Here is a 25,897-nt window from a genome sequence, read left to right as displayed (position 1 = left end):
ATGATTTTGGGAAATATTACGTTGTTCTTTGTAGACAAAATAATTTTATTTCGAAGGCATACAATTCACTGCCGTAAAAGTACTTGGTAAATAAAATTAATTTTCACCATGTGCGAAACCTTCAAATCGTTTAAGCTTCTGGTGGTTGAATGTTAGAAGAATGGTGTATATATCCCTGTAAAAATTTCTCCGGGCAAATGATTAAAAGCGACGTGAGATCTTTTCGAATTCGGTCAAATATGCAAATATTTGACCTTCCGCGGTCAACTTTGAAGTTACGGGTCAGAAATAATTTTTGTTCCGTGTTCCAAGTCCTAACCCATTTAAGACCAAATTAAGCATATGAAAAAAATATGTCATTTTCTAACCTTTATCTGCTGTAAAAGGTAGGTTCGAAGGCCATTTTAGCATGATTACGGCTCTTATCATTCGTCGCTTCTGAGCTTCGTTTTCCTTCCGCGGTCAACTTTGAAGTTACGGGTCAGACATGAATGACATGAATATTTCAATCCGTGCACAAGTCTTAACCCATTTTGGGTCAAAATAATCACACACAAAAACATTATGAAATATTCTAACCTTAATCTGCTGTAAAAAGCAGGTCCGAAGGCCTTTTAAGCACGATTCGGCTCTAAGCATCCGTAGTAATTTGAGCTTCGTTTGTGCAAGTATGTCGTATTTAGTGGTCGAAATCCAATCTGTGATCAACTTTCGGCGCTTCTTGTCACCACTGCATCTTCTTCGACGGCATACGCCGATTGTTATTATTGCCTCGTTAATAGTACACAAAAAATAACATCTGATCGCTAAACGGCATGATGTCGGCGCTTACAGTAGCTTACAGTCCCATCTTGCAATGGGCCGTCTGTTCGTCACGCAATACTGTGTCATGGACATTTTTTTAGGGGGTGGTAGGCGGGTGTGGGAAAGGTTGAATATGCGGAAATGCTTGATTTAATACTTTATGACAAGTACGTACTCGAGCCAGCAACAACAACAACAACAACAAAAAGTACAGTGATATCTTTTGGCAGACAAGATAAAGCACACGTACTGTCAGTTGATAAGCGTTTGGTACAGTGTAATGCAATGCAACTGTTCGCGAATTCGGTTGCTCGCGCGGGGTTGGTTGTAATACCGGGAGTGGAAGGAGGATATAAATCTTTACTAAACAAGTAGAGTTTTTAAGTAGTTATTCCCTTTTTTACTGTAAAACCGAAAACGAAGAGAAAACCGGGCTCGCGTCTATGTTTTTTGGGGGGTGAGGGAGTGGGGGCCGGGGGGTTCTTGGTTGGTTGGTTAGCAAAGTTTATTTTTTTTTTTACAAAGATACCTAACCAAATATCGCATGTCCTGTATAAATGGTTAATGATAGAAGTAACGATAAGTTTTGATTTTTTTTTTCGTGATCGAGTGGCAACTTAATAAAAACATTGCATCGCAATTTCTTTTCGCCCTACGGTAAATCTGGGTGACCTGTGGCTTCGGGTGGTCATTCGTCAACCTGTAACAAAGTACTTTCTTGGGGTGCCGTTTTGAACATACTGTCGAATTCATGATGTCTAAATTCAACAATAACTAATTTGAAGTTTAAACGAAATTAAAACATGTTAAAAAAACTCAGTGCTAAAACTCTTTGCTAAAAAGGATCAGCAATTTGCTATGGCAATTCGGCGTGTGAAAAAATCGCCAAATTTAATTTAGTGGCTTCCTAAGTAAACAAAACCTTGGTCGTGCTAGTTATTGGCACCGTCTGTTTGCTTAAAGGCTGCGCGTGAACAATTTTTTCAAAGTTCAGTTTATTTCACTGGAAATGGAAGGTTGTTGTTCTTTTAAGGCCCTTGTTCGTGGAGTTTGCGGTTTTGATTCTAAAGATCGAAAGCGTCACACTGAAATCGCTCCTCTACTGTCGTGTGAGAAGGACATCAGCAGTCACAAGTCCCAGTATTAATTTAGTTAACTCTAACATGACTCCTTCCCGTGAAAAACCAAACTTCATAAGTTTATAAGGCAGCTCTTGAAAACTTCGTTATACAGTCTTAATATAGTAAAGAAGTAAATGGTTTGAACCCAGTATCAGGTCGTAAAGTGTGATCGTCCGGGTGAGAGTTGCTCTGAAAACTCTAACCTGCGATCAGGCTTTCTCCGCCGCGAGAAAAATAACTCCTGATCGCAGGTTATGAAAACTCCGGGATAGGGAATATTTCTTGAGGTTCTCGATCCATAAGTAGGGTATCATTTTGGCAATGTGTTCCGGGTGTGATCCTTAGATATGGTACCTAAATTCTATCAGCTAAAATAAACGCCGATCTAAACGAAAAAAAGGTATCTCAAAACTGAACTTTTTGTTCAAGTATTAGTAAAGCGATTTTATAAAGATTTGTGTTTTGCCGTGTGCGGTTAGCCGTTATTTGTGTCGGCAAGGAACGCTTTTCCTCCCCTTGAATAGATTGTTATTTTTCGGTTTTGGGCCTTAACGAAGTTTTCAAGAGCTGCCTTGAAAACACCAAACAAATAGCTAGCTTCTGAAGTTTGGTTTTTCACGGGAAAGAGTCATGTTAGAGTTAACTAAATTAATACTGGGACTTGTGACTGCTGATGTCCTTCTCACACGACAGTAGAGGAACGATTTCAGTGTGACGCTTTCGATCTTTAGAATCAAAACCGCAAACTCCACGAACAAGGGCCTTAAAAGAACAACAACCTTCCATTTCCAGTGAAATAAACTGAACTTTGAAAAAATTGTTCACGCGCAGCCTTTAAGCAAACAGACGGTGCCAATAACTAGCACGACCAAGGTTTTGTTTACTTAGGAAGCCACTAAATTAAATTTGGCGATTTTTTCCCACGCCGAATTGCCATAGCAATTTGCTGATCCTTTTTAGCAAAGAGTTTTAGGTTGACGAATGACCACCCGAAGCCACAGGTCACCCAGATTTACCGTAGGGCGAAAAAAGATTGCGATGCAATGTTTTTATTAAGTTGCCACTCGATCACGAAAAAAAAATCAAAACTTATCGTTACTTCTATCATTAACCATTTATACAGGACACGCGATATTTGGTTAGGTATCTTTGTGAAAAAAAAAAAAACTTTGCTAACCAACCAACCAAGAACCCCCCGGCCCCCACTCCCTCACCCCCCCCCCCCCCAAAAAAAAAAATAAAAATACAACATAGACGCGAGTTTTTCTCTTCGTTTTCGGTTCTACAGTAAAAAAGGGAATAACTACTTAAAAACTCTACTTGTTTAGTAAAGATTTATATCCTCCTTCCACTCCCGGTATTACAACCAACCCCGCGCGAGCAACCGAATTCGCGAACAGTTGCATTGCATTACACTGTACCAAACGCTTATCAACTGACAGTACGTGTGCTTTATCTTGTCTGCCAAAAGATATCACTGTACTTGTTGTTGTTGTTGTTGTTGCTGCTGGCTCGAGTACGTACTTGTCATAAAGTATTAAATCAAGCATTTCCGCATATTCAACCTTTCCCACACCCGCCTACCACCCCCTAAAAAAATGTCCATGACACAGTATTGCGTGACGAACAGACGGCCCATTGCAAGATGGGACTGTAAGCGCCGACATCATGCCGTTTAGCGATCAGATGTTATTTTTTTGTGTACTATTAACGAGGCAATAATAACAATCGGCGTATGCCGTCGAAGAAGATGCAGTGGTGACAAGAAGCGCCGAAAGTTGATCACAGATTGGATTTCGACCACTAAATACGACATACTTACACAAACGAAGCTCAAATTACTACGGATGCTTAGAGCCGGAATCGTGCTTAAAAGGCCTTCGGACCTGCTTTTTACAGCAGATTAAGGTTAGAATATTTCATAATGTTTTTGTGTGTGATTATTTTGACCCAAAATGGGTAAAGACTTGTGCACGGATTGAAATATTCATGTCATTCATGTCTGACCCGTAACTTCAAAGTTGACCGCGGAAGGAAAACGAAGCTCAGATGCGACAAATGATAATTAAGAGCCGTAATCATGCTAAAATGGCCTTCGAACCTACCTTTTACAGCAGATAAAGGTTAGAAAATGACATATTTTTTTATATGCTTAATTTGGTCTTAAATGGGTTAGGACTTGGAACACGGAACAAAAATTATTTCTGACCCGTAACTTCAAAGTTGACCGCGGAAGGTCAAATATTTGCATATTTAACCGAATTCGAAAAGATCTCACGTCGCTTTTAATCATTTGCCCGGAGAAATTTTTACAGGGATATATACACCATTCTTCTAACATTCAACCACCAGAAGCTTAAACGATTTGAAGGTTTCGCACATGGTGAAAATTAATTTTATTTACCAAGTACTTTTACGGCAGTGAATTGTATGCCTTCGAAATAAAATTATTTTGTCTACAAAGAACAACGTAATATTTCCCAAAATCATTTCAGTAGATGTTTAGAGATTGCTAACTATGGTTTGAGTGTTTAAAAGACGGTAGAGTGATTTGTTTTTGCACGCGAGGCTCTCAAACTCGTGCAAAAATCATGAATAATTTAGCGCCTCAAATGACGATTTTAACGGATTTTTGTTATTTGCATTTTTCTTTAAAATAAAAGGATATTCAATCGAAAGAACTATACTGTGATTTAAGTTATACCCTAGCCTATCTAACATAAAAGTATGAAAGAAATCGAAGTTCCATCCTCTTGCCGCGAAATTGAGAAATTGTCTGATTCTTAGAGACCGGCATTCTTAAAAGGAACAGATACATAAAATTATTTTAAGTTTATTGTCTTAGTTTTTACCCACTCTACACCATTTCCATGAATATCATCAGTTCGGCAATTTCGATTACTCGGTACATTAAAATAGCGAACTGCATCATGGTTTACTTCTTTGCCTAAAATAACTAGTTCATTTTTAGTTTAATATTACTTTTAACCCTCGGACGTACAAGGGGGGGTGGATGCCACCCACCCCCCCCCCCCCCCATAAGGTTTTTTCCAAATTTTGAAAAAAGCAATTACTCAACACTGCTGAAACTTTCAGTAGCTGTTTATTCATCCTTTGTGAAAATTTTGATATGTCAACCATGTGTCCATGATATTTGACGTTGCCATGGCAACGTTACAAATACAAGCAGGTCTCGCCAAAAATCGTAATTTTTAACTTTTTTTATTTTTCCAGTTTTTTGAAACAGAAGTGCAAAATTTGTTTATTTTCACATTCCATAAGCATTCTGGCTTGATTTTGCATCAATTTACGTTAATTTGGGACTTTCTAAGAAAATGATGAAATCCAAGATGGCGGATCCAAGATGGCGGCTCTAATGACGTCACAGCCAATTAAAATTATGTCATCTTGTAGAGTAAGCTAAGGGCTTTCTTCTCAGTGCAAAATAATTTTGCTACGCCTTAATATAGCGTAAACTCCGGGGAGGGGTTCCATCCACCCCCCTCCCCCTTGTACGATGGTGGGGGTGTGAGTTTGCTTGTACGTTCGAGGGTTAATTATATAGCTGTCAGTAAATCCTATATTATCAGCGCAGTTATTTTTCCTTAATTTCTGAGAACTGTCCAATTTGAGATTAAATTTGGATAAATTCAATTAGGACTTTCAGGTAAAATGCACAAACTGTCCAATTTAAGAAAAATTGGACAGTTTTGTCTCAGCCAATCAAATCCAAGAAAAAACAACACGTGACGGATATTAGCCAATAAGCACAAATCGTAGCGTCAGCCCTGTAAACTTGTGGCATTGTTAGTCGACAATGGCGGAATTTTATAAGGCAAGTTTGCTTCGTTTTTCCATTCCTTTTGAGCTTTTCAGCAATAGTAACAACAAAGAGAAATTTCCTACGTTGTCAGAAGAGGAGCTAGCTACACTAAGATGCAAAAACCAAGAGCAACACACCTCTAATAGTACAAAACTTGGGTGAACGTAAGTGCAGCGAAGCGAAGCAAGAACACAGATATTCATCGCCATGAGCTAGATGCAATTCTTGGTCGTTTTTTGCTGAAATTCGAAGAGAAAAGACGGCGATGAAGTACGAACGAGATAGTGGAAAGGAGTATGTCAGATTCAAGAAGTTGTAAAGCTCTTCGAACACTTTGTTTACGACTTTCACTGATTGATGCAGTGTTTTCACTCACTTTGTAGCAAGCTTCGCAAACTCAGGTGAATAAAATTGCACTGTTTTGTTTAAGTTTTATTTGTGAAGACAATGCTTTGAGTCTGAGTTGCATGTGCTGTGTTATGCCTACTATTGTAATGTTGAATGCTTTTCCCGTTCTGGAATATGTTTATTGTTTAATGCCCTGGATTGACTGACTACAAGCTATATAATTAATATGTAACCGGACTACATGCTACATCCCTCGGAATTTTTTTCATCAAATTATTTCCAAATTGGACAGCATGTAGTCCAATTACGTATACAAATCAGGAGAGTCAGTGACGTTTTCTTTGTAGCTTGCTGATAACCAATGCAACTGCAGTCATCTGTTACTTGGTACACACAGCGCATGTCAACTCGCGGTAATTGACATATGGAAGACAAGGGAGTGAGCCACAATATCCTTGCACGGGGTACAGTAACGCCCCGTCCTTGTTGGCATGGCTACCGGGAACATACTCTGCATCCTCGTCAACACAGATGTAGTCGCGTTGTTTGTTGTGACCGTTGTATTCAGTCATCAGGTACCCATGATACTCCTCGGTCCAGCCAGATGGACAGTCATTCCGTGCGGGCATCATAAGCATTGAACCACGTGACTTGGCGAAGCAAACAGCGCAAGGGGCATCATGGTCATGGAGGTTCGTCTTAAAGATGTTGATATCGTTGACCTGATACTCAGTGCCATACACGTACCCCGAGTTCTGCCGTCCGTCTTTGTATCTGTCATACTTTGGATTGTGTGGTAGACACAGATAATTAACTCCACCGCCTTGGTGATTGTAATGATCACCACCCATTATTCCTAACAATACAAAATAACAATCGTTATCCTCAAAAATTTCGCAAGCAGTTTTTATTGTAACGTTCCACTTTCAGGGGCGTAGCCAGCTTTCTGAAGAGTTGTAGGCCTGGCCGCTTCTAGAGGGAGAGGGGGAGGGGGGGTTCGGGGTTATGCTCCAGATAAAGGCCCTCAAAAGTACAATCCGGAAGCACCTAAATTTTGACATTTCATTGCCGAGAATAGTTCGGCAATTTTCACTCATTGTTAAATATATAAACGCACTTGTCTTTAACGACACATACCTATCACTTTGTAAAATAAAGTTCTCAAGTTCAAGTATAAAGTGCCAATTTAACAATATATCCTTCCATACGTTTCGAGCTTAGCCCTTTATCAGTGGAAGTCAAGTTGCTGTTTCGTAAAGAAATTTGCTAAGGCCAAGAAAAAAGATCAAAAGTTCCAATGCAAGCTGCGCGCGCGATGAGCACGCGACGACTAACATTCAGTCAGTGTGGCTGACTTGTTCACAGATTGAAGATGAGTCGCTTTTCCTGACGTTTTCGTTGTTTGTTCCTAACGCAGAACATGATGCTACGGACTTGTACATCTTGAATAGTGTGGCCATTTGTATTGAAATGCTTTGCGACAGGAAAGCCTGGCGGTTTTTTCTCGATGCTGCAGAGGCGCTCAACGAAACGTTGCTGTAGTGTGCGGCCAGTTTCGGCGATGTAGATCGCAGAACAACGGCGGCGAGAGATGCCATACATTGTTTCGCAGGTGAAAGCATCCTTGATAACGATAAAGCATTTGATATCCTGCAGGGCGGGGTCAAGAGAATTTGATCACAGGTGCGGCACCAAGCGTGCGTGCATGGAAAAGTTCCCACGTAAAGACCCGACTGGCTACTGTCGGTGGTGTGAACTAAGACGTCGTACTATTAAAAAAAAGCCCGAAACGTTTGGAACGCTATTTTGTTAAATTGGCACTTTATACTCGAACACAAGAACTTTATTTTTACCTTTTTATGCTTTAAAGTACAAGTGTCACGCAGCCAAGAATTTCTACTTGCTAGAGACTTGATCAATCGAGAAAGGGTAGTTGCGATATTTATAATGCATATTGCTTTCTATTTCATCTTGAAAGTGCTTCAGCCACAACTATTCTCTTGATAGCACATTTTAAAAATACGAGTGGGCTAAAAAATTTGTAGGCCCGGGCCTACGGGCCTATAGGCTAGATACGCCCCTGACTTTTTGCGTGGTCATATACAAAGCTTCTGAAAAAATAGCAAGCAAGCATATTGAAATTGCCTTATTAAAGCGCTTTCCTTGGCAATAGCTCAAGATAATCACCTATCTCAAAATTTAATTTACATGTTCATATCCGCTCCATCTTTTATGTAAATAATCGGGAAGATTTTATTGGACTTCCACCGTTGCCAAGCTTTTTTCAGTTGTTAATCAATTTAATTAAACTTCATAAACGCAGATAACCTGACACCCCTACAGCGGATCTCTGTACATGTCATACTTTGGATTGTTTGAACAAGAGTCTCTATTAGCTTCAATGTGAGCATCATTGTCACCGCGAATTATTCCTATATATCCCTGAACAGATAATTCCTCTTTCCTAAGACACGTTTAAATGCTGTTTATTTTTAAAACTCTGTTTAACATCTTTTTTTGCCATTAAAGTTGCAGCGCAAACTAATCTTTGTTGACTTTAAATATAATTAAAGTACAAGTTACAGCTTCATGAATCCTCCTATGAAAAAATCGGTCTCATAGTTTTTTGTTGCTGGTTTAAAATTTGTTAAACTGGTTTAGCTAAACATGTTTTGCTTGAGTGATTGGGGTATTTGTAAGTCTACTCATTAGCTTATTCCTAATGTACCTTTGTAAACAATGTCAGCACCACTAGGACACGTGGTTCTTCCCCAGCGAACATACTGCACCCCAGACTTCCCGTCTTGGCCCTTGTCACCTTTAGCTCCCCGTGTTCCAGTCTGCCCAACAGCTCCACGATCTCCTTTTGGACCAGGAGGGCCTGGGGAAGAAATGCTGGTACCAGGCTTTCCTGACTCTCCTGCAATATATAAAAGAGCTGTATAAAGCTTAACCGTATTTATTTACTTAAACAGTGTTTTTTCTTCCGTTTTTCCATTACCTTCTCTCTAAATAGACCAAAACTTTCTAGAAATCAGAGTAACCATGTTAATATTTTTGCATTGAAGTTAAAGCCTGATAAGTCATGCTTGATACATACATGCTTGCTTGATACATACATCCTTGTTTGATACATACATGCTTGCGCGCTCCCCATATATGGCAAAAATGTTAACGTTATTTGTCATCCGTACATAAAAGATATCCTGCGATATACGTAGGTTGCGAAGATTCGTCCGAAATCTTGTAAAGCGCTGCACAATTACAGCTTTTCTTTTGTTTCGTTGAAAATTATATTTGTTGAATAAAAAAACAATTATCCTGCTAAATCTTGCAGAATATCGTCTCATTTTAGCCTCGTCGGCTCAGTATATCAGGCGATATTCCGCGCGATTTAGGATATGTGATTGTTAATTATGAAAAATTTCCATCAGATCAGTTTGTGATCCCGAGTCATTATCTCAATCAATTACAGTCCTTTACTTAGCTAAAAAGCTTGCAAAACATACGCGCAATCGAACTTGTTCAACTATCGAGGAACCAAAAGGTACGACATGGGCATGGTGTATAGAATTTTTCCTTTGTTTACCACAGTTTTACCATTGCACCGGTTAAAATGGTAATTTAGACCATGTTTGTTTATTCTGCTATATGTTGTTATACTGACGTTACGTTTTAACTACTTCTATTGTGTACCTTTTGGCCCGGTTTGTCCAGGGATCCCAGGTTTTCCAGGGGGTCCAGGAGGTCCGACAAAACCTTTTCCGTTATTCCGGCCATACCGCCCTGAAATGTATACATATATTCAGTAAAATAAAAAAAACCCACTAGAAATGATGAAAGTCTGCTAGTAGATATGTATTTATGTACGTACCTAGAAGGTAGCCCAAGAACCACGAGTCGATTGTTTTGGGTTTCAGAAGTGCTTCAATCCTATAGATGAGAAAAACAGTGTAAATTCAGGGTCAGTTAACCTATGAAGATTTATATATGTTATTTGCCGGCCGGGAGGTCCGTATAGGGAAGAACTGTACCCGAGGTCTTGAGTACGGCCCGAGGCCGTAGGCCGAGGGTACAGTTTATATAGGTTATTCACCAGCCGGGAGGTCCGCCCTCGGTCTTGGAACCCAAGACTTGGTATCCAAGACCTCGGGCACAGTTTTTCCCAATACGGACCGACCAAGGCTGGTGAATAACGTTTTTATTTTTTTTCCTACTTTATTTGTTTTTAAAAGAAACCTAGAAAGATTGTGTCACAAAATCTTTGTTTGTATACGCGCGTCATTTCAATGTTGTGTCGATCGACGGATTAGCAAGAGTGTAAAATGCTGCCTGTTTGTTATTTAATTCGGAATTAAATAGCCTCGCTTAAATAAATTGAACCGAACTAACAGAAAGGTTTAGCATATTAAATTGACACTGAAGAGATTCAATAAAAGAAATTGAAGTAGTTAATATGGCATAAATGTAAAATCGAGCCAAAGCATTTATATCATTGACAAAACTGAACACTTTTAAATCGATTTCGGCTTTCCGATGAATGTTTTGAAAGAAATTGTGTTCGTAGGATAGTAATTCTCGAACTAAAAATATTATCTGACTGAAAGGCAGTTTCGGTACAGCTATACATACTTTTTTTAAAGAATTAATAATCTCTGCGTTGATTCCCAGCAGAATTTCTTTGTGATAAACAGTGCGAAAGTGAAACTGAATGAAATGCGTAGTTTGGACGTACGGCACAATATCATTATTGCGAGAATTATTTTGACTGTTTTGTAATTAAGAATCTCATTTTCTTGAATGATAGCAACTAAAGTTTTGTTTTGGCAAAAAGTGGCTGATAAAAAGGCAGTTTTTACTCAAAATTGAAGTTAAAAACTGGTGCAGCTTACCGTAATGGCGTGAAAATGATTGCGAAATGACAAACAACAACAAACTACGAAACTAGAACTCGATTTTGTCGATAAAGAAATGAATACTCGCCTTTAGAAGAACTTCGAGGCTTTTAATTCCACTTCTATTTTGTCTTTTCACATTTACAACGGTTGGTGAGCAGCTATTTCGGTTTTGTAGAGCAAATCTTTCATGTGTTCGTTCGTACAAGACTGCAAAATAATTTCGCGCGGAAAATTCACTCGACGATTCATCTCGCAACAGATACCGCCCGCTGTGAGCGGGCCGGATGGGAGAATACCGCCCGCTCCCGGAACCAATCAGATCGCAGGATTTGTAGAATACCGCCCGCTCACGAACAAAGAAAAAAATAATTCCCTATACGGACCGACCTTGGCCGGCAAATAACGTTTTTATTTTTTTCCTACGTTAATTTAGAAAAAATGTGTGGCAAAATTTTCGTTTGTATACGCGCGCATTAACTTTCAATTAGTGAGTCGATCGACGGGTAAGCAAGAGTGAAGAATGCTGTTTGCTATTTAATTCAGAATAAAATAGGTTTGCTAAAAAAATCAACAGTATTCAGAAAAGGTTCGACATATTTAATTTACACTGCAGAGGGTCACGAAAAGCAAATGAATTAATAAATATAGCACAAATGTAGCACAAATTTAAACGCTTTTAAATCGATTTCGGCTTTCCGATAAAAATTCCCTGTTCGCCGGGTGTAAGCCTAGCTATTTCCTCTCAAAAGCTGTTTCTCAAGCCACACAGTTTGTTAAACAAGCATAATTTCTGCGTTGATTCCCAGCGAAATTGTATTCTGATAAACAGTGCGAAAGTGAAACTGAATGAAATGCGTAGCTCGGTCGTCTACGTACGGCACAACATTGTGATAATTAATTTGACCGTTTTCAATTAAAGAATCTCATTTTCTTGAATAATGGAAAATAGCGTTTTGCGGCTTTGGCAAAAAGTGACTGATAAACAAGGCAGTTTAACTCGTAAATGGAGTCTGAGAACTGGCGTAGTTTACCGAAGTGGCGTAAAAACCATTGCGAAATGCACAAACAACGGCAAACTACGAACGGTAAACTAACACTCGATTTTGCCGATAAAGGACATGAATACTAGCCTTCAGATCTTACATTAACAACGGTTGGTGAGCAGCTGTTTCGATTTTTTGGAGAGCAAAACTTTCACCGCTAAAAACTGAATAAGCTCGCGCGGTAAGCTCTCTGGCAAAACTGCATCCCGCCCGTTCCGTTGACCGCGGTCAAGATCGGAAAATTCCGCCCGCTCCCGGAACCAATCAGATTGCACGATTCAGTTCATCGTACCCGCTCGCGCGGTGAGAAAAAATAAAAAGTAGTTATTTCATAAATAGAATATCACGAGCTTCCAACTTTATATCAACACACTCAAATCGGGTACAAATTCAACTCCGTTTACTTTAAAGGTAAAATAGTCCTACTAAAGTCACCTTGAGGTACCAAACATGAAAATGTGTGAGTTACCAAACATGAAAATGTGAGATGGCGAATTTTGCTTATGCTAAGCCGATATTGTGATTACTAACTGAAACAAGCTTCAGCATAAAATGCCGACATAAACGAATAGTCCATTTTTCAGTTGCCTGCCAGGTGACCTGGCCTTTGAATGGTAGTGAGGCTGGAGGTGACCTTGCATTGATACAAACCTATTTGCTTTATCATGTAAATGAAAAGGACTGTATCAAAACAAGGTCACCTCCCGCCTCGCTTCCATTCAAAGGCTAGGTCACTGAGAAGGCAACTGTAAAATGGTCTATTATCCAAACTAAAATAGTTTTTGGAGATTTTAATCCGTATTAAATCAGAGTGTTTATCGGCCATCACCACATTTGGCGACCAGGATAAAGGTTCTTCTGGATATTTCAGTTGAATTTCGCAACATGCTTGAAACCTAGCCTGTGTACAGCCGTCCCGCTCCCCTCAAAAAAATCGGTGAGGGGACGTCTGTGTTATGGCGTCCTTAATCGTGTTCCAGTATCCTGCTGTTATCGATTTAAATTTCACATAAATTATTATATCGGATATCCGGTTGACCAAATTGGAATCATGCGGATCCAAATATAACACAACAAACACGGGAAATAAAACATCATCGAGCTCAAGAAACAAAGCGCTAGATCAATAAAATGCAAGGAGAATAACGTTTACAGCAGAAAATCTAATCACCAACCTTCTTCGTTCTCCAAGTAAAGCTACAATGTTCAGTTTTCGGCAAAGCCAGACACTGTTATTCGTACAATACATTGTGCAAGAGTATTAGTTAACTGCCGGGCCCGGAATCACAATTATTAAATCGAAGAAGTCATTCGCCTTCACGCATAAATTCCAAAGCTTGTCCTTTCAAACCAAACATTTTAAATCGAAGTGAGGCACAACAAACGCACTAACGAAAAATGTGGCAAATTTTAGAGGTTTCAAAATCAAACTTCAGCGCAGAAATTTTCGAGACCACGGTCTTCACCGAACTACGGCTCTTTCCAACTTGTTAAGTCTGAAATGTCAGCCGTCCTCTCGTCCATTTCAGACTACAGCTTGTCCTGTCTTTACAAATACTGCATATTGTGCCCTTCAGAAACACGGCGCGAGACGCAAAAGGTTGTAAAGTTCGAATGCTCGCCGCACGCTGAAATAATTTGGAACGCCACAAGCCATCACCCGCATAAATTAAATGCAATTATGAATGGTTTTTGTGTAAAGACCAATCAGATCATTTCCCACACATTCCGGGGAAACCACCCGCCGCGGAACACGATTAAGGACGCCATAACACAGACGTTCTCTCCCCGATTTTTTTGAGGGGAGCGGGACGGCTGTACACAGGCTACTTGAAACCGGGAGCAGTGCAACCAGCGACACGCAACCAAGTTTCGTGGTCTTCCTTGCTTCGACGCCAAGGGAGAACCGACTACTCTTTCCGTTCAATGGAAGCGATGGAAACGTGCTTTTCACTTGTAATTAAGTGACATCGAAAGGCGTAACCAATCAAGCGCAAAAAGTAGCTGTATTACTGCACTCAGGTGGGATGGAACTGCAAGAAATGTTCTACACGCTTGCACCAGAAGACGAAGCTCAGAACAACTTTGACAGTTGTTTAACCGTCCTCGACAACTATTTTACGTCAAAAGTGAACGCACCTTTTGAGACAGATTCCGACAAATGGCACAACTAGAAGAAGTGTAGAAGTGAGAAGTGTAAAGAACCGGAACTGGCTCCGACGAAAATTTACAGAAGAAGCGCAGGATGGAACCCTTACTGTCCTTCAAGATGTTACATGAGTTCATGAATCTGTCAAACTTCAAATGCAGTCATTGGAGACTTCGAGTAACGATCAGGTGAATGCAGTGCGACCTGTCGACCCCAAATGGAGGAAAACAAATGAAAAAGAAGAGAAAACCTGATAAGAAAGATGTAAAGCCAGGGGAGCATCAGAAGTGCTACAGATGCAATGAAGTCCGGTCATTTTGCCTGCAGTTGCCCTGCCCTAAACAAAACATGCAACAAGTGTGATTTAACTGGTCATCTGACTGTTTGTTGTAAGATAAAGAATCCTAAACGCCCTCCAAGTGGCAAACCTAGTCCAAATGGTGTGTATCAAGTAAAAGAAGACTCGCATCAAAGAGATGGTTATGCCTTTGCCGTGAATGATGGTAACAAAGCAAGGGGCATTATACATTTGCAACTGGGAGGTGTAGAGTTGAAGGATGTACTAATTGACTCTGGAGCATCATGCAACATAGTGGACAAAACTACGTGGGAAAGTTTTAAGCAGAAAGGAGTGAAGTGTACATTTTAGAGTGCAGCAAAAAGCTGTTTGCCTATGGTCAAACTGAACCAATTGAAGTACTAGGAACATTTGAAGGTGAGATGATGAGCTGTTGTTAAAGGTCCTGGAAAAACTTTGCTTGGAAAATTCACTACAGAGATACTGAATGTATTGAGAGTCGGACCTCCTAGTAACCCACTGGCATGTACTATCATCACCAGCGAAGGCGATGATTTGGTGGAGATGTTTTAAAGGACTTTTCTTACATATTCCAAGGTGTTGGAAAACTCAAAGACTTCCAATTCAAGTTGCACTTTAACAAGAATGTCGAGCCTGTGGCACAGCCAGTAAGATGACTACCCTTTGGTCTAAGAGGCAAAGTAGACAAGAAATTGGATGAGTTGCTGCAAGAAGACATCATAGACGAAGTACCATGTGGTCTTACAGAGTGGACATCACCTCTTGTGTTCGGGCCAAAACCAGATGGAGTATTCGTATTTGCGTGGACATACGAAGAGCAAATGAAGCCATCGAAAGAGAGAGGCATCCTATTCTTACCAGAGAAGAAGTTCTCCATGACCTATATGGTTCAACTGTGTTCAGCAAACTAGACTTGCCCTGGGGATTTCACCAAATCGAGCTTAATTAATGAAGAGTCCTGTCAAATTACTAAGTTTGTGAGGCATATGCATGCAGAGGCCTCTACAGATACAAGAGACTAATGTTCGGCATTACGTCAGCCCTAGAGAAATATCAGAAGATTGTGAGTGATGCTCTGCAAGGGTGTGAAGGTGTCGCAAACTTTGCAGATGATGTGATTGTACATGGATGTGGAATTGAGCAGCATGACAAGAATTTGCTAGCTGTTCTCGATCGCCTCAGACAGAGTGGACTAACCCTGAATGCAAGCAAGTGCAAGTTCAGACTTCCCAAGTTGACCTTCTTTGGACATGATCTGAGCAAGAATGGAGTTACACCCAGCGAAGAAAATGTGGCAGCAGTTCAGAATGCGAAACCTTCAAAGACTGTAGCTGAAGTCAGATCATTCCTGGGTCTTGTACAGTACTGTGCCAAATTCCTGTCTTGTCAGCTGTCTGAGCCTATCAGACAGCTGACAAGAAAAGACGAAACCATTCATATGGGAAGAAGCTCAAAAACAGTCTTTTGAGAAGCTGAAGTACCTCATCACACCAGCAGAAACACTGGCATACTTCAAGAATGATTGTAAAACCCTATTGTTGCAAGATGCAGGTCCTACTGGGATTGGAGCAGTTCCCACACAATTCCAAGATGGTGTCTGGAGAGTGATCTCCTATGCATCCAGGAATCTAATTCTCAAACCGTGAAAGAGGCGCTTGGTTAAGTGTAGGCCTATGAAAGATTTAATCTGTATGCTTATGGTCGTGACTTTGAACTTCAAACTGACCCCTAACCTTTCGAATGCATTTACAAGAGATCATCCAAGCCGTCTGCAAGAATCGAGCGGTGGGTGCTCCGCCTGCAAAGCTACAATTGCAACTTCCAAGTAGTGTACCGTCCGGGAAAAACATTGCAGATGCCCTTTCAAGACTTAGCTTCCTGACCCAAAAAGACAGGAGTGGAGAGGAAACAGATGCAGTGAAAATGATTGCAGAAGAGAGCACACCTATGGTGTTAACAGCGAAAGAAGTACGTACATCAGAAGAAGATCCTGAAAAACCAGTGTGCAAAATGCCCCATTTCATGTGTGTGAAGAATGAACTTTGTGTGCTTATTTAGCTCATGAAGGTCATCAAGGCATAGTCAAGATGAAAAGCCGGCTCAGAACCAAAGTTTGGTGGCCTAAAATGGACATTGGATTCTGTGCACCTGAACCAATGCAGAGGGTAGAACCACTAACAGGACCATGGCAAGATGTAGCTATTGATGAATTAAGTCTACTTCCTTCTGGAGAGAGCTTACTCGTAGAAGTAGACTACTACAGCCGTTTCTTTGAAGTATCAAAGTCGCAGTCAACCACATCGCAGAATATGATAGAAGCACTAACTTCGATCTTTGTGCGTTGCGGCTATCCATTTCGCCTCAAGTGTGACAATGCAGCCCAGTTTGTATCGGAAGAATTCGAAGAGTTTCTGTCCAAGAATGACATTGAACATCGAAAATCTCCTCCGTTTTGGCCCCAAGCCAATGTGAGGTTGAACGACAAAACCGAACTTTGCTTAAAGTGCTCAAAATAGCCCAAGTAGAAGGAAAGAGGTGAAAAGATGAATTGAACAAGTTCCTGTTGGAATACCGAACCACTCCTCACTCTACCACTGTGATAACCCCAGCATCTCTAATGTTTGGAAGAGAGCTTAAAACAAAATTGCCTGCTTAAAGGCACTAAATCATCTGATAAGCTGACTCCAAATTTTGAACCTCAGCCATGCACAGTCCAGACCAAGGAAGGACAAGAAATTACCTTGAAAGCTGACAATGGCACAGTGTATAGGAGAAACAGCTCTTTTGTCAAACTGTACAAAACTCCTGGAGAGCCAGAGTCTTCTTCACCATAACAAAGCTCCAGAGAAGCAAAAACCTCAAGCCCAGCTCCAGCAATGCCTGAGTCTAGCACAAGCTCAAGTGCAGCAGAGACAAGAAACAGACCAACCCGAGAAAATTGCCTGGAAGATTTAAAGACTTTGTTCTGGACAAATGAACTGGCTTGTTTGGACTTTTCGGACTTAAACTGAACATTATTTTGTTAAGAACAGTTTGCAGTTCGAACCATTATATTAGTTTAAGAGTATTTGGTATTGTTGTTGTTCGTTACAAAGACATTCTACTTTCATTCTACTACAAAGGAAGGGAATGTAGTGTTTAGCTAATATTGCTGTTGAGACATATCGTTATCATAATAGTATACGTGATGTACTATAGGTTGGAAGAGGAACTCGGGTTGTGAAAGCATGGCGTGTTGTGCAGTGAATTAAAAAGAGTTTTTCAAAAGTTTAATCCGTGTTAAATCAGCGTGTTTATCGGCCATCACCACACCGGAGCTACAACTACACACAATACATGAACTGCATAAACTTCAGCAACTACACAAACGATCCGAATTACACAAAGTACAGCAACTACGTACACAAACTAGCTACAACAACTGACACAACACTTAATACAGAAAGTACTGCAGTAACTGACGCCAACTACAGGTACTGCACCAACTACAGCAGTTACAGAATCCAGCGCAGCCACACAAAACACAGCAAATTCAAAAGATATAGCTACAACAACTGACATAATCCTAACTACTTGAACTGAATTGAATTTACTTCAGAAGCAGTAACCGAAAACACGAAGTAAATTTAAATGCGCTTATGGTAGACTGGTAAATTTAGTTTTCTCGACAAACAGGTATACGTAGTTACGAGGGAAAATCAAATGACCAAAAATTTAACGAACAGTCACTGTACTTACGAACAAAGTAGTAGGTTCCTAATTAATGTATAATAATGTTTTTTCGAACCTTTTCTCCAGTTCTTGCAAGCGTTGCGTCGTCAAGTTTGCGCTTTTCAAAGTTTCGTCGTGCCTGTAAAGAAAAATATTGGAATTTGTAACTTTTTCCAATGATTTCAAATAAGTTCCTTAGACAGATATTTCCAATTTCGTTGAGGAATAGAAGGTTAATTTACCATACATTCAAAGTTTAATCTAGTTATCGAGTCATTTTCTCAGAAACATAGTTTTAAAACTCGATTTGAAAGAAACACGCTGTCGTATCAATTGTGGCGTATTAATAGATTCCTTAGCTTTCATTAGTTAGCTGGTAGCGAGTTGCGCGTAATTTGGACTCCAGTGCAACACAACTTGTTTATTATAATAATTATTTAGCCCTTCCCAAGTGCTGTATTAATCAGTTTCATTGCTAATCATGGTCTTTTTCGGTTCAATAACTTCATGTATAACTGCGGGATAAAACCGAAGCGCGTAATTCTAACAGCTAGTTCTATAAAACTGTTAATTTTCATGTTGTTTTATTTGGGGCTTTGATTTTGTCGGAGTCGGTTAACTACAAAAATACAAAACTTTTCTTACTTTTCCTCCAAGGCTTGCAGTCGTTTAAGAATATCCGGCATGTTGGGAGTCGCATTATTTTTATTGGATCTCTTCTCTCGTACACCCGGTGGCAGAGGATGTTTTTCAGCCACTTCATCTTCATGATGCAATCCTTCCGAAGTAGAGATGCTTAAATGAACGACACAGCATATCACAATCATAGCCAGAAAACGCAGGCTGACGCGAAATGCGGACAATTTCATTGCGGACTATCAGATAGACTTTGAAGTATTAATTCCGGTATCCCTTGCAGAAAAATATTAACCTTCTCACTACAACAAGAAAGCTGTAATCGAGTAATCGAGATAAAAGCCTTTCTTGCGTACAATGATGACCGAAATTTGAAAAGTTCTGATCAGAGTTAGGAATAATATATCAAGTGATTGAGTCATCGGCGAGAAAATTTTCGCGTTTGCTGCACCATTTTAATTACCATAAAAAATAAACTGTAACTATTATTTAAATTTAACTTAAAACACCGATGCTCATAGTATGCTTTTTGTCCTGGTAGAAAATAAGTGCAAGTATAATTGCTAGTTTACGGATAAGAAAAAACGAAGTTGAGTACGCAACAGTCAATAAAAACCCCTCAGTTATGAAGCGGAAGTAATTAAGGTTTACATTAGACAAGAGATATAATTATTCAAAAAAGGATCGATTAAACCGCCTGAGGACAATTGGCAAATTGAATTATTCATGCTGTCGTGTTTTATTTATCAAACAGAGCGAGGCGCTTTCACGCAAAAAAATTGGTAATTAAACTAGCGAGTGGGAAGCGAGAGGGAAAAATGGTTGCGCGGCTTTACTTTTTCGTGCTGTTTTTATTCATTTCTTGATAGAAAACCTCAGTTAAAGGGAAAGCAGGCCGGACTTCTCGTAGTATAGTCTACGCCCGGGTCTACGTTCCTGGTCGTTTTAAAAATACTGTTGTCTCAAATTTGAATTTGAGAGAGGATTACTCAAAACATGAGACTCGCTACAGTTATTATCATAATGCATAGGCACGCTTTGAGGGTATCATAGTATATGATCATAATTAATTGAGAACAGTAAATTGCAAACAGGCGACATAACGACTGTATATCAACAACATTTGACTTACTTACTGAAATTTTACTGACTTGATATCATTACACATGCATGCATACAAAGCGTCCATACTCAGAGAATATCAGTGCATTTCAGAGAATCGACTTGATCATCCATTGCTGAGTTTATTAATGACTCTTCTCATATTACAAAGTTGTCCAGTTCTTCCTTTTATTATCTCTACAATATTCGGCGTATACGGAAATATCTCTCAAGGCGGTGTACTGAGACTCTTGTGCATGCGTTTATTACTGCTAGGATTGATTATTGTAACAGCCTTTTGTATGGACTTCCCGACTACCGTATAAACAAGCTACAAAGAATACAGAATGCTGCCGCTAGGCTGATCTGCCAGCAAAGCAGATTTTGCCATATTACACCGCTCCTTTTTGATTTACATTGGCTCCCAGTGAAGTTTCGTATTGAGTTCAAAATTCTTTTAATTACATTTAAGGCTCTTAAGGGTTTGGCACCTACCTATATAGATTCATTAATTAGTATCAAATCAACTTCACGGTATGACCTTAGAAGCTCTAATGACAGCCTTCTCCTTAGTTATCCGAAGCCGTTATCCAAGGTAACACTGGGTGATCGCTCCTTTACATATGCTGCCCCAAAACTTTGGAATGCTCTTCCTTTAGCCATCAGATCTGTGAACACTGTTACCGATTTTAAAGGCAAACTTAAAACATATTTGTTTTCTAAAGCGTTTTTATTAAAATCCGAATAGAATTGTAATTTCTTAGAATTTTAGATTTTAGTTAGGTATAAATTGTACTTAAACGCTTGTAATTTTTAACCTATAACTTAGTTTTTTAAGAATTTTAGTTTTTAAGCTGTAATTTTAACTTCTAGCGTGTAACGTTCATTTTTTGTAATGCGCATTTGAACATTTATGTATGGAATTTGCGCACAACAAATTTGTAATTATTATTATTATTATTATAAATATAAAATGGGTTGTGGCTTTGACACATTCATCGAAGCAATGTTTAATCACGGTTAGCCAAATTATTATATTTGTAGACAAAACGTTTGGTGTGAATGGGAATATTTTTATTTTTGTTAACCGTCCCTGAATATCAATTCATGTACAAAAAGTAATATTCACGAAAAGTGAACTACAGTGCCAAAACGTTTTGGTTTTCAAAAGCGAGTGAATATTAGTGAATTTCAGCGCTAATTTATTGATGCTAACTCCGTGTTTTTTGTTTCGATAATTATTTGTGGCGTGTCTTTGTCATATTAATTATCACCTTTATGTTTTGATTTTGGTAGACAAAACACTTAATTTGGAGCAGTTTTAGTTTATAAAGAAAAATAAATAAAAGAACATTTTAACCACATGGATTATAAACACCATAAATTCATACAAATTTGTTCACCCTTTAGCTTGCTGTGTGATACATTTCTTAACCTCGAAGGTTACGACGCAGTGTGGACTAAATATAATTGATATAAAATAACTGGAATTTATTGTTTAGAGAACTGAAATGATATCCAGGAATAACGAACAAGGCCGCCGTTGGCTTAAAATGATTACACCAGAAACCCATAAGGGTTGAAACGTGTAACGCGTGCACACAGCGTTTGAATATTAATTTTGCTAAGTACCATATTTTGAGGGGACTGGGTCGAGGCATGCGGAGGCTGTAGACGTGTTTCAAACTGCTCCGCGTAACTTCGTCAATTAATGATGTTTTTAGGCCTTAAACTCTTATGAATCCCAAGCGAACTAGAGAAAGCAGTAATTCGAGCGCGTCTGGTGCATCGCCCGTGGAAAAACGAGCAAGAGAGTTTAACTCGGGTACCTCGCCCGAGCGATCTACTGAGGTCTTCGAAATGTCGGCGGACGCCTTGGAGACGAAATTAGATCTTATCTTAAAAAGATTAGAGATCATGGACAATAAACTTGAGGAGATAAACACTAAGGTGTCCAACCTGGAGACCAAATTCAACTCATTAGAAGGCAGAGTGGAAAAATTAGAAGATGCTCATTCGACCACGAGGACGGCCGTACAAGAGTTACAAAATGGCCTCCAGGAATTCAATACGCAAGTCAACGAAGCGACAGCGGCCCGAGAAAAGGCGAGCGAGTTCTGTGAGAACAGGTACAAAGAATTGGAAAACAAACTGTTGTATGCTGAAGTATATCAAAGGCGAGAAAATTTGCGTTTCTACGGCATTAGCGAGGAAGAAGAAGGCGGAGACTGTCGCATGGTGCTTAATTCTTTCCTGGAACAGCAATGTGGTGTCCAAACAATGGGTATCGAATTTCAAAGGGTCCACAGGATCGGAAAGCCTCATGATGATGGAAGCCCTAGAGCAATAATCGCTCGGTTTCTTAGATATAGCGACAGAGAAGCAGTTTTCTCAAAAGGAAAGTCGTTGAAAGATTCCGGGTATAGGATCGCTGCAGACCTGCCAAAAGAAATAGTTAACCGAAGGAAGCTCCAGTCGAAGAAGCTGGTCGATGCAAGAAAAGCGGGTAAGATCGCGCATTTCAGCCGCGCTGAACCTGATAAATTGTATATCGATGGACACTTAAACCCACTTTAATTATTGACGTTTACTTTTTTGTTTGGATTGTTTGATGCCTATATTTAGGCACAGCTTGAACTTATATTGAACGCGAATTTGTAACTAGATAAGCTTGCCTCAGTCGTAAATGGCCTTGCTTTCTCCTTATTATGATTTAATAGACGAAGTTATGGGGAACAAATAACCGTTGTAATCATCATTTCCCCTCTCCGCTTAGTTTTCGTATTTAGTTTGTGTTTATTTTTATGTTGTTTTTTGTTTCAATCAATTTCCTCGAGTCGTTCTACGGTGGCACAACAGTGTTTCTGGTCACCTTTTATGTTCTGTCGTTTTCGTTATTCGTTAGTGTCTTGTAGGGTGTTAATTGCAAATGCAATAAGGGAGAGTGTTAATTTTTTTTTTCCGCAAACAAACGCCTGCTTTACGCAATATTTTTCTTCACAACTGTTGTATGGAAATGAATTCAGGTAACGCTTTTTGTTATTCCATTGACAGCTGCATTGGTGGCCTTTTACAAATTCTAAAAGTTGTGGTAAAATCATGACAGCAAGCAACTTTGCATTTAAACTATTATCCTTAAATGCTCGTGGGATTCGTTCTTTTGAAAAACGGAAAGCAGTATTTGGATGGGTAATGAGACAACAAGTCGACATTTGCTTTATTCAGGAAACCTATAGTACTAAGGAAGTTGAAAATGTTTGGAAAAAGCAGTGGAAGGGTAAGATGTATTTCTCGCATGGTTCTGTACATAGCAGAGGCGTGCTTGTTTTAATTAAAAATAATTTGGAATTCCAAATCAAGTCCATGCGGCAGGACAAAGAGGGTCGTTTTATTTTTCTCGAGGCGCTGGTGCAAGATCAAAAGTTTTTATTAGTAAACATCTATGCTCCAAACAAAACGAGTGAGCAAACTTACTTTTTCGACAAAATCAAGGAGGAATTGGATAACATTGATATAGATGACGACTGTAGAATAATCATTGGGGGAGATTTTAATGTTATTTTAGACCCCAACCTTGATGGTTGTGGGGGCAAACCAAAATTAAAGGAATCAGCTAAGCAGATTGAGAATATTTGCTTACTGTACGATCTAGTAGACATTTGGCGACTTAGGAACCCAGGAATAAGACGTTTTACTTGGACACAGAAAACTCCTGTGATCCAAAGGAGGCTTGATTTTTGGTTAACCGATAATGCCTTGCAGGAGGAGATCGATCAGGTGAGCATTATTCCTTCCATAAAGTCTGATCACTCAGCCATTCTGTTGTCAGTTAATGGAATAGAAGAAAAATCACACGGTCCTTCCTTCTGGAAGTTCAATGCAAGTTTATTAGATGACAATGACTATGTAGCTCTAATAAACGATAGATACCAGGTTTGGGTTGACGAATTTAGGGATATACAAGATCCCAGATTGCTTTGGGATCTCATTAAATTCAAAATTAGACAGGAGACAATTTCATACAGTAAACGCAAAGCGAGGGAAAGGAAGGCGAAATTGACATCTCTAGAGGAAAAATTGACAATCCTTCAAGAGCTTTGTGACCAGGATCCATCTACGGATAATCTGAATAGGCTAGAGATTTTGAAAACCGAGTATGACCTTCAATATGAATACATTGCACAAGGCGCTATAATCCGTTCAAGGGCAAGATGGTACGAGCAAGGAGAGAAAAGCAACAAGTATTTTTTGAACTTGGAGAGCTCTAGGGGTAAAAAGAGCACAATCCGAAAGATTCTTAAGGAGGATCAATCTCTGACAACGAATCCCAAAGAAATAATGGCCGAACTTAGAAGTTTCTACTCAAATCTTTACCAAGTGAACTCTACTGGAGAAAGTGAAGCCTCATTAGACGCATTTCTTAACAGCGTATCCTTACCCACACTGTCTGAAATACAGAAAGAGAAGTGTGAGGTAGAATTGACTATCGGTGAATGTTTCAACATCTTGAATGGTTTTCAAAAGAACAAAACACCTGGTAACGACGGCCTTACAACGGAATTTTACTTAGCCTTTTGGCCTATTCTTGGAAAACATTTGGTAGCTTGTCTCAATTATGCACATAATCACGGAGAGTTATCTAACTCTCAGAAACAAGCGGTGATCACTTTATTAGAAAAGAAAGGAAAAGATAAAAGGCTGATCAAAAATTGGAAACCGATTTCCTTAATTAATGTGGACACCAAAATAGCCTCCAAAGCGCTAGCTAAACGATTAGAGAATATACTTCCTGACTTGATTCATTACAACCAAAACGCTTATGTGAAAGGAAGATCAATATTTGACGCCGTCAGGACCATTGATGATGTATTAGAATATACAAAATGTAGTGATCAGTCGGGTATCCTTGTAACAATTGATTTTGAGAAAGCGTTCGATTCTTTGGACCATAGATTCTTATTGAAGGTCCTTCGCACATTCAATTTCGGACCATCTTTTATTCAGTGGATTCGCACCTTTTACTCAAACGTGTCTAGTTGCGTAATAAATAATGGATTTGCGACAAGTTACTTTAATGTTGACCGTGGTGTGAGACAAGGGGATCCGTTATCCCCTCTCTTGTTCATTCTTAGTTTAGAAGTTCTAGCTTGCAGTATTCGACAAAATGACAAGATTCAAGGGATCAAAATTGAGGATGAAGTTGTGAAAATCTCTCTTTTCGCGGATGACATGACATGTTTTTTGAGGAATAAGTCTTCGTATGAGAACCTGATTGTTAATTTAGATCTGTTTTCGAGATTCTCAGGTTTAAAATTAAATGAGGAAAAAACAGAATTTTTTTGTTTAGGGGTCCAAAATTTGTCTAAATCACCTTCCTATGAATTTAAACGCTCAATTAAGATTTTAGGCGTACACTTTGATTATGATCAACTTTCTAGGAAAAAGGATAATTTCGAGGCAATTATAGAGTCTATTAAAAAAACATTAGGCATGTGGAAATGGAGGGGACTCACACTTATAGGAAAGATACAAATCGTTAAATCTTTTGCTATTCCGAAATTTATGTCGAAAGCGTCGCTTATTCATGTGTCTAAAGATCTCATACAGGCAGTCAATAAAGAACTTTACAGCTTTATTTGGAAAGGAAAGGATAAGGTTAAACGGTTAGCTTTGATTAATTGCATTGAAAATGGAGGGCTTAAGATGCTGGATATAGAATCTATGGTTCTAGCGCAAAGAATAATGTGCGTGAAGAAGTATATTGAGGACTATGTTAGTCCCTGGAAGATCTTCTTAAACCACTATTTGAAAAAACTAGGCGGAAAGTTCATTTTGCAGTGTCATTTTGATTGCCCAAAATTGCCCATATTTTTACCCGAGTTTTACAAAGATTGTCTTGCTGCGTGGTCAACTCTTTCAAGTAAAGAAGTGGTTTTGTACGGGG

The 25,897-nt window shown here is 39.3% G+C and overlaps 1 protein-coding gene across 1 annotated transcript; it reads right to left on the bottom strand.

The window, feature by feature from the left end:
• Window positions 1-4,724: 4,724 nt before the first annotated feature.
• LOC144649281 (uncharacterized) lies at window positions 4,725-19,415 on the bottom strand. The gene is made up of 7 exons (XM_078508753.1): window positions 18,862-19,415; window positions 18,293-18,355; window positions 9,971-10,029; window positions 9,793-9,882; window positions 8,825-9,016; window positions 6,423-6,952; window positions 4,725-4,922 (listed from the first exon to the last, which is right to left on the bottom strand). The coding sequence occupies exons 1-6, from the start codon at window positions 19,083-19,085 to the stop codon at window positions 6,477-6,479; spliced, it is 1,104 nt and encodes a 367-aa protein (XP_078364879.1). The 5' UTR covers window positions 19,086-19,415; the 3' UTR covers window positions 4,725-4,922; window positions 6,423-6,476.
• Between the last annotated feature and the right edge of the window lie 6,482 nt (window positions 19,416-25,897).

The sequence above is a fragment of the Oculina patagonica genome, chromosome 4, assembly GCF_052425735.1.
Source record: "Oculina patagonica isolate OP01 chromosome 4, crgOcupat, whole genome shotgun sequence".
Taxonomy (NCBI): Eukaryota; Metazoa; Cnidaria; class Anthozoa; order Scleractinia; family Oculinidae; genus Oculina; species Oculina patagonica.
The sequence above is the reverse complement of the archived record's forward strand: the minus strand, read 5'-3'. Positions and strand labels throughout refer to the sequence as shown.